The sequence below is a fragment of the Anarhichas minor genome, unplaced genomic scaffold (assembly GCF_050575085.1).
Source record: "Anarhichas minor isolate MPS153535 unplaced genomic scaffold, ASM5057508v1 ptg000058l, whole genome shotgun sequence".
Classification (NCBI taxonomy): Eukaryota; Metazoa; Chordata; class Actinopteri; order Perciformes; family Anarhichadidae; genus Anarhichas; species Anarhichas minor.
In genome coordinates this window covers 720,699-730,000 of record NW_027466504.1, presented here as the reverse complement: position 1 = coordinate 730,000, position 9,302 = coordinate 720,699, and the positions used below count along the sequence as shown (strand labels likewise).

Here is a 9,302-nt window from a genome sequence, read left to right as displayed (position 1 = left end):
ATGTCACCAGCATTGTTCTAAGGGCAACAACTGTGCTGACGCAGCACACGTACGGCGCTCACTCTCCAGTTGTTGTAAAGATGACAGAGAAGAAATATGACAAGAGTTCCACAACTTTATGAACGCCGTCGCATCTCAGTTTGGCCTTTGTTCCTCAAACAGCACAAAGCTGGCATCTCCTCGTTTTACCCAGCCATGCTTCCATTTGTCCCGGTGGTGCGGGTGGGGTAGGGCTACGAGCATGTGATATTGAATGAGAGTTCAAAGAATATTGAAACCCGATCTGAAGAATGTGTAGTAGACTCCCAGAGCACACTTAAGACATAATTTCTCATGAAAGTGTACAGAGACTGTCTAAGATTTCGATTTTCAAGGAGAGCTGCACTGTAAAAAGTCAAGTCTGCAAAATATCACATAGCTTTCCAATGAGTTTTTAAAAAAGTGCTCCTTTGATGGTTTGATGCCCATTTTCATTTTTTTATTTTAAGTAACCACAGTGATTTTACATTTTGTTTTTGCAGAATTGTCAGCACATGACATTTGATTGCTACGTTTTCTCTTCTGAATTGTGTCGCTGACAGTTAATACATTGTATCTGAGTGTTTTCATGTTTGCCAGTTACAACTCAAAATGGAAAATACAATTAATTTCCTAAATTAAGGTTAGATAGGAAGGTAGATAAGATGGATGGACAGACAGACTAAAGGTTAACACTAGGACCAATCCCTAACTAACTGTATTGGTGAAATTGTACGCTGTACAATGATAGTAGCCTATAATATACTGTACTCTGGTATTGCAAGTCCACTAGATATTGTAACACCCATTCGGGCAAAACCATAATCCATACCGTAGGTAAAAGGAACCCTTAAAACACAAAAGTTGGGTTGTTTTAATTTCCTTGTGTTCCCATAATACTATTAATGAGAACATTCATAACAAACATATCTGTCTGAAGACGGTACTAAGGCCATTCTTCAGCACATTGTTAAATATAAATATAATATATACAGCGGGTAAAATAAGTATTGAACACGTCACCATTTTTCTCAGTAAATATATTTCTAAAGATGCTATTGACATGACATTTTCACCAGATGTCGGTAACAACCCAAGTAATCAAAAACCAAAACAAATAACTTCAGAAATTAAGTTATTTGTAATAAAATGGAATGACACAGGGAAAAAGTATTGAACACATGAAGAAAGGGAGGTGCAATAAGGAAAAGCCAAGATACCAGCTGAAATCTATCGGTAATTAGAAAGCAATCCTGCGCCTTGTCAGTGCAAATTAATATCAGCTGGTTCAGTCCCAACTGATGGCCTCTAAAAAGGTGTCTCATTACCAAGGTATGATTGATTGATTGATTGATTGATTGATTGATTGATTGATTGAGGTTGATAAAAATCTGCTGCCATCTACCAGGATGATGAAGATGAAACGAGGGTGGACATTTCAGCAAGACAATGATCCCAAACACACAGCCAAGGAAATTCTCAACTGGTTTCAGAGAAATAAAATAAAGCTGCTAGAATGGCCCAGCTGATCAGCTGACTTGAATCCAATAGAAAATCTATGGAAAGAACTAAAGATCAGAGTTCATAGAAGAGGCCCACAGAACCTTGAAGATTTGAAGACCGTTTGTGTGGAAGAATGGGCCAAAAATGGGCCGTCATTACCAACAAAGGCTTTTGTACGAAGTATTAAATATATTTCAGTAAGCGTGTTCAATACGTTTTCCCTGTGTCATTCCATTTTATTAAACATAACTTAATTTCTGAACGTATTTGGTTTTCTTGTATGTGTGGATTACTTGGGTTATTACCGACATCTGGTGAAAATGTCATGTCAATAGCACCTTTAGAAATATATTTACTGAGAAAAATGGTGACGTGTTCAATACTTATTTTACCCGCTGTATGTGTGTATATATACACTCACCTGCCACTTTATTAGGTACACCTTGCTAGTACCGGGTTGGACCCCTTGCCTTCAGAACTGCCTTAATTCTTCGTAGCATAGATTCAACAAGGTGTTGGAAATATTCCTCACAGATTTTGCTCCACATTGACATGATGGCATCACGCAGTTGCTGCAGATTTGTCGGCTGCACATCCATGATGCCAATCTCCCGTTCCACCACATCCCAAAGGTGTTCTATTGGATTGAGATGTGGTGACTGTGGAGAACAGGCAATGTTTTTCAGATCTTCTGTTGTCACATGTTGGTGAGCCTGTGTGAATTGTAGCCTCAGTTTCCTGTTGTTAGCTGACAGGAGTGGCCCCTGGTGTGGTCTTCTGCTGCTGTAGCCCGTCTGCTTCAAGGTTCCACGTGTTGTGCGTTCAGAGATGGTATTCTGCATACCTTGGTTGTAACGAGTGGTTATTTGAGTTACTGTTGCCTTTCTATCATCTCCAACCACTCTGCCCATTCTCCTCTGACCTCTGACATCAACAAGGCATTTTGGTCCACACGACTGCCGCTCACTGGATATTTTCTCTTTTTCGGACCATTCTCTGTAAACTCTAGAGATGGTTGTGCGTGAAAATCCCAGATCAGCAGTTTTTGAAATACTCAGACCAGCCCGTCTGGCACCAACAACCATGGCGCGTTCAAAGTCACTTAAATCCCCTTTCTTCCCCATTCTGATGCTCGCTTTGAACTTCAGCAAGTCCTCTTCACCACGTCTAGATGCCTAAATGCATTGAGTTGCTGCCATGTGATTGGCTGATTAGCTATTTGTGTTAACAAGCAATTGAACAGGTGTGCCTACTAAAGTGGACAGTGAGTGTATATGTGTGTACAACAACACTGGTCTTGTCAAGTACTGCCATCTCCTGGCCAGAACAAATCTAAAAACCAAGTCTGCTATGAACACTTTTCATGACCATCTCTTCTAGATCTAGATTTTATTAAACAATGTCACTCAGCATTGGGTTTTCATGTGAGGGTAATCCTCCGATCTGTTTTTGGTTTGTACCTGCAGTGAGACAGAAGCTGTTGGCTGTGCTTCTGCTAGCAGACACGATGTCGCTCCTTCATTGTGATACTTGCTGAATGATTCATGTCACCATTCGATGTCTTGTAAGCTTTCAGCGATGGATGGAGTGTGTGTTGACGTCCGCGGTCCGTTTAGGTCTGCACACATCACACTATCACGCCTCTCTAAGCCTGCAGTGTGTTCCAATTGATCTCGAGTGTTGTGTAGAATATGATCCTCTCCTTCAGTGGGTCACCCCGGACATGTCCCCTGTGTACCTCCAGCATGTCCTCTGCACTGTCCTCTTTAAATGTTCTGCTTGTCCAGGGCCCGAGAGCAGAGAAAAGAAAAGAAAATGGTCTCCCACACCCACCCACTCATTGCCCTCAGCCATTTCATTTAGTTTGAGGTAATTCCTCTCAATCTGTGGCCCGAGGTCTACTGGCATGGAGGGAGCAGTAAACTAAGCCTCGGTGCTGACAGATCTCCAGATCTCTGCTCTATCCTCCCTCCTCCCCTGCTGCTCCTTCCTTCTCCCTCTTTTTCTCCGGCCCAGCAGAGTCAGCAAAGCCCCTCACTGTGCTGCTCGCGGCCGCGTGGTCACTAGCCCACACAGGGCTCAGAGCGAGGCTCAGCAGGCTTTAGCTGCAGCCACTGCCAGAAGAGATTCAGCTTAGAGTACAGCTGTAGTCTGCCTCTGATTTTAGGCCTGAATAAATTGTAATTCCTGATTATTTTAATAGAAGAAAAAAGTACATAATTAGCATGAGCAGAAACATATGTATTTCAACAAAGGAAAGAGAAACCCCTCCTACTCAAACTCCATGGATGAAACATCTGAGAAGAAGACTTCACAGTCAAAGTGAAAGGAAAAAGAATAAGGATAATAAACATTAAAAAAAAAAATACTACTGACTAAAGTGGAGAAAAAGTCTAAGAAAATACTTCAGTGATGTCTGACGTTTCCCTCTTTGCTGGTCCTAAAAACAATACAACACTAAGTACCTCTTTCATGTCAAATAAAAAAGAATGAGAAGGAGAAATGGATCATAATCTACAGGGTCTACATTGAGAAGCCTCCAGAGAGAGTGAGATGTCCACAACATGACATTACAGTAAAGGTTTACATTTGAAGGAATTTAAACAATACAGGGCCATAACATTTAGTCCGTCTATGCAGACTTTCTTGTTTTAATAACCTGTTTAAAACCAGCACACTTTAATAACGATATTTGTCTGTAGCTTTTCCTGTGTTCTTAGCTCTGATTGTGGATTTGTATGAAGAGATTTGTACTTAAGTTTTCTTTTAGTTTGGTTATTAGTTGAAATTTGAAAATGGGGACTGTATTAAGTTACTTTATGTACATTAGTGCATATGTGAATGTGAGCGTTTGGCCTGTGGTGTTGCTCATACAAACAAGTTCATACTGATCACTGCTGATCCTCTGGTCCTCAGCAACACACCTGACATGTCATAGATGAGTCACGGCTCCTCACGGTCACAAACACCAGAGAATACACTCCGGTTCAGAGAAAAACACCAGGGGACAATTTACTGTTAGGGAAGGGAGCAACCTGGGCCAGGGGCCCCAAAGATATAGATGTATTCTGATATGAAAACTTATTGTACCTTAAAATAACTTACAAAAGCCCCCCAAAGCACGTAAGAAATATACAACTTAACTGAAGACTACTGTGTACTTCTACTTAAGAGGAAACCATTGTAGTACTACATGTACCTGACAGAAATGTTACTGGTTACGTTGCAGATTCAGATTTGACTCAACAAGTTAAATATGATATATTATTAATTATGAAACTATCCAGCATCATACTGGAATTGAAAGCTCCCCCTTGAACAGACGTTCAGTAAACGCTCAGCGCTCCTGCAGAAGGCTGAACTATTAGAGATGGAAAGAACCATGGCTAAAGTGAGAAGTACTACACTACCCACAATCCTAAAGTGTCACAGCGACGTCTCCGATTGGCGGACCTCGCTGTTACCATGGAAATGTTTGCTAGTGAATGTACATGCTCGTCTGGTCTGCTCCTGGATTTCAAAGCGGAACAACATGGCGGCTCGTTTGGAGACTATTCTTATATTTCAGAAACGGTTCTCTGAAACGTGTTTCTGAAAATATCGGAGGTGAAACATGAGGCATAACCGCTGAATCTGTCTTCAGTTTAATTCAACAGCAGTTAGCTTAAAGTTTTTCAAGGGTTTCCCGAGGTGGCGAGTTGCCATTCGCAATGGTTTGTGGGAGGAGTAGTTCCTTCACTCTTAATTCATTTTCGTTTTAGAAGTTTTTATTTGCTCCGAATGAAATGTTTTATGGTCACAAGTCAGCTTCTAGCTGTTCTCTCAGTTCCACGCTTTAAACTCCGTGTATAAGGATTGTATTACATAAGGAACGTCATGGGGTGAATAAATGGGAATTCCCCTTCTGGAACCGGAGCTGTTGTAAAAGTGGGCGGTCACAGCGTTCTAGTTCCATGTCTGTGATTGTTATGTTAAATGTTCTAGTTATGTCAGCCATGTTCTTGTCTTTAGCTGTTCATCTATTTCTATCTTTCTTCAGAACTTCATTGTTGCTTTTTCATGGATTTGTCCTGGGGAACCAAACACTCTTTGGAAAAGTAAATGCAAAAACACCATCAAGACCACAGACTCTTTTAAATATCTGGCTGCACACTGGCTGTAGCTGAAGATGAGAGCAGAGCAGCCTGGCTGAAAGGTGATCTTTTGCTATTCAGAAAATGAACAGGTGAACAAACTCATGTTCTCCTCTGGCGATGGAAAAAGCAGCGGCCCCTTTGTTTGCTTTCTAAAGATGCATTGGCCCTCATGCAGAGTGCAGCCTGAGAGCTTTTTGTGTGTCGCCCTCAGAAAGCAGCCACTCTGCTCTTTCTGCTCGCTCTCACTCACGCCACGTCTTTGAATTTCTGTGACCAGAGTTTGATAGTACTTAAACTGCTTTATGTGGCAGCTGGTTTAAACCCCTATTGACTTTGCCCACATACCCTCAGGCACACACACACACACACACACACACACACACACACACACACACACACACATATTGAGCCTCTCCTTTCCACAGTGTTATTTTAACAATGCCCCCCCAACCCTTCCTTTGGACGCCGCTTGTATAGACTGTGTGCCAAGAGAAGGATTAGTGTTTTATATCACTTCTGACATTCTGCCGGATCTCCCTGTGGCTCCAGTTTCTGTGTCTGGACATTGGCTGATCTCAGCACAGCTTCCACGCTTGTTGTCACCCTCGCCTCTGGAGGGATGTTGGCATTGCTCCGTCTCAATGGCCCCAACCACGCATACACTAGTTCTGAGCCATTAACTTCTGACCGGTATACTGTCTGCACTTCAGCTTGTCACAACAGCTGCCAATTACCAAAATATTCTGAACATTTGCTCCGTAGTTTCCTAAGAAATAACGTCATTGACCTAATGTCTACTAGTAGTCACATGCTCAGTCTCCCTTTACACCCTGAGCTGCTCATCTTCTCCACGTTGACCGGCTGCATTGTTCTTGGATTCCCTTTCTCTGTCCCTCCCTCCATCCTTCCACTCCTCTCTCTCTCTCTCTCTCTCTCTCTCTCTCTCTCTCTCTCTCTCTCTCTCTCTCTCTCTCTCTCTCCCCTGTGCTTATTAGTTAATGAATTGCTGCCCCTGAGGGCGATGGGAAAGGAAAACAGGCCGGCTCCAGGCAGAGAGCTGGCCAGCCGCTCAGGTTTCAAAAACAGTGACTGCTGTTGCTCTGACAGCCAATTTGTCCCAGCCTGCCCCCAACAAAAGGCCACATCTGGTCATTAGATCCCAGGGTCTGAAGGACAATGTGGACGGGCCGTACCATATTTGTCCCCTTGTGTTTATGTGTTGAGCCCTTGGAGCTGTGTTCTTGGTTGCTGAGTTTACGCACAATCACAACCTAGGTTTACATTACTGCTGGAATGGTGACGCATCCAGATTTCTGTCATATCTGCCACAGGATGGTTTTTCCACACTGAACACCCATTCATTGATTTACCTATTTCCTCTTAATTATCATCACTAATGATAATTCTAATGGTAAAGAAAAGATAACAGTTAACAATAATGAATTCATAAATAATGATAATAATTATAAGAAGAGTAACATTAGTATCATCATATGACTTACTCTCAACAAAATTAAAATACAAATTGATTTGTTTCTCTCTCCTCTTCTCTTTCTCCTGCGCCTCCTCGGACATAAAACCTCTGGTCACAACTATTCACATACAGCAGGAATATATGAATAATACACACTTAAACAACACACTTCATACATGCACATAAACACTTACAATTTGTGCTACACCTTTCACTTTATGAATTGTTGAATAAAACATGAAATGAAGATGAATGAATAAAAATCATTTGTCACATTTTCCACAATCATAATCCATCTCAACTCTCAGACTGCAGCTTCAGTTACATGGCGTCCTTTCAGTGCTCTTTACTGATAACAGCTCTCGTTATCAAGTTTACCTTGTTTGTTGTCTGTTTGCAGATGCAAACCATGAAGCAGCAGCAGAAGCCATTGAGAACATGGCAGACGCAGTCACACACGCTAGGTTTGTGGGAACAGACCCTGCCAGCGATGAAGTGGTCCTCATGAAAATTCTACAGGTAAAACACGTTTACTAGTAGTAACCACAGAGGCCTGGCACTGACCGGATCGACCTGACCAATAGGGTTCATGGTGTCTCCATACCTGGACAAGTTCCTCCAGCACAGGGAGACCTTTGTAAACGTATAGCTGATGTCTTGTTGAGACTGAAACAGTGAAGTGTATTGAGCTGTAGATTTAAGCTCATGGTCATTTATTGTCATTTATGGACTCTCAAATGAACACTTGGTTGGAACAACACTTTTCTGAGGTCCAGGTCTCAAGAGCTAGACGAGACGGCCACAACATAATATCTCTGTTTTTCAGCCTTCTGACTATAATGCATATTTTGATATTGATACATGTTTTGTTCAGAAATATCTGTGCAAAGATTTTTTATTATGAGAACAGCAGGAGCAGTGTGTCATATTCAGCTGCATCTAGTGGTGAGGTTGAGATTCTATCTGATTTTATAACTGCATACCCCTCCGCTCACCACCTCCCTCTCCAAGCGTGTAGAGAACTACGGTGGCCTTGAGGTAACGTAAAAACCCAAAAGGCTCATGAAGGGCATTCTTAATGGTAGTGTCGGTTCTACCTCCAGCAGTCTTTCATAAAGTTATCACCGGGCACAAGTTGTGGGAAGAGGATGTTCACTACTTTGCCATGAGGGTGACGAGCTTCTGTAAATGTTTGTCTACCTGGGCACAGACCCGGCATAGTTTCCCTTCCTGCTCAGAGTACATCCCACAGCTTGGGGATGTAAACTGCACATTTTTTAAGCTCCCTTTGATAAAAATATGCATGTTGCAGAACAAGTATTTGTAGTAGGATTCCACTCGACAATTATTAGTTTTAATCTCCTCATCATAATTACTTGTTAGATGAAGCTGATTGACTGGATGTAAGGACAGCCATATTATACATTGTTTCAGGTCCTGAGGACTCTGCTGCTGACACCCGTTGGAGCCCATCTGACCAACGAGTCCGTCTGTGAGATCATGCAGTCCTGCTTCAGGATCTGCTTTGAGATGCGCCTAAGTGGTGAGTCATCAACCTCTATTTCTGATGGGATAGTCATTTCTATGAAGACTCGCAAGCTGATGTTGGGTTGTTTTACTTCACTTCCATTCATATCAACTCGTACTACAAACCCTGAGGTTTGGATGCATGTGGTCTTCTTTGCATTAAAATGGTCTAATAATGAATGACAAATTACAAATATCCCAAACAGCCTGCATAGCTCTAGCTTGTACAGACTAGTTAGTTAGTTGAAATGTATTTGTCTCGGCTGAACCTGCTTCTCTATTTTATTGTGTTTGGTTCTAATGTCTGTTTTTCTTCTGTGTTTGCAGAGCTCCTCAGGAAATCAGCTGAACATACACTGGTTGACATGGTGCAGCTACTGTTCTCTAGGTAAATGAATGGGACAGTGGTGGATGGAGATGGGTGCAGTGTTAGTTAGACGTGTGTTCAGCTATACCTTAATATGTATATAATACTTAATACTCCTGAAATGGTTGGGAATCAGTACGTTAACAGTATGTTTTTTATGCCTCCACGCTGGTGTTGGGAACCTAGAGGAGCGTGTTTGGGTTATCAGCATCTAAGAAACTAAATTCTTAACATCAATAGAATTATTAATGTCAGTAACAATTATTAATGATTATTA

The 9,302-nt window shown here is 41.9% G+C and overlaps 1 protein-coding gene across 6 annotated transcripts in view; it reads left to right on the top strand.

Annotated features, from left to right (window-relative positions):
- The window catches only part of gbf1 (golgi brefeldin A resistant guanine nucleotide exchange factor 1), a 95,923-nt gene that overhangs the window by 43,411 nt on the left and 43,210 nt on the right, over positions 1 to 9,302 (top strand). For 5 of the 6 annotated variants that reach the window (XM_076077341.1, XM_076077343.1, XM_076077342.1 and 2 more), the window contains 3 exons: positions 7,532 to 7,650; positions 8,566 to 8,674; positions 8,986 to 9,046. In XM_076077341.1, the coding sequence (XP_075933456.1) occupies positions 7,532 to 7,650; positions 8,566 to 8,674; positions 8,986 to 9,046 (289 nt within the window). Of the gene's footprint in view, positions 1 to 5,560; positions 5,717 to 7,531; positions 7,651 to 8,565; positions 8,675 to 8,985; positions 9,047 to 9,302 lie in introns of all 6 variants that reach the window. The other variant, XM_076077345.1, reaches the window with a different exon arrangement.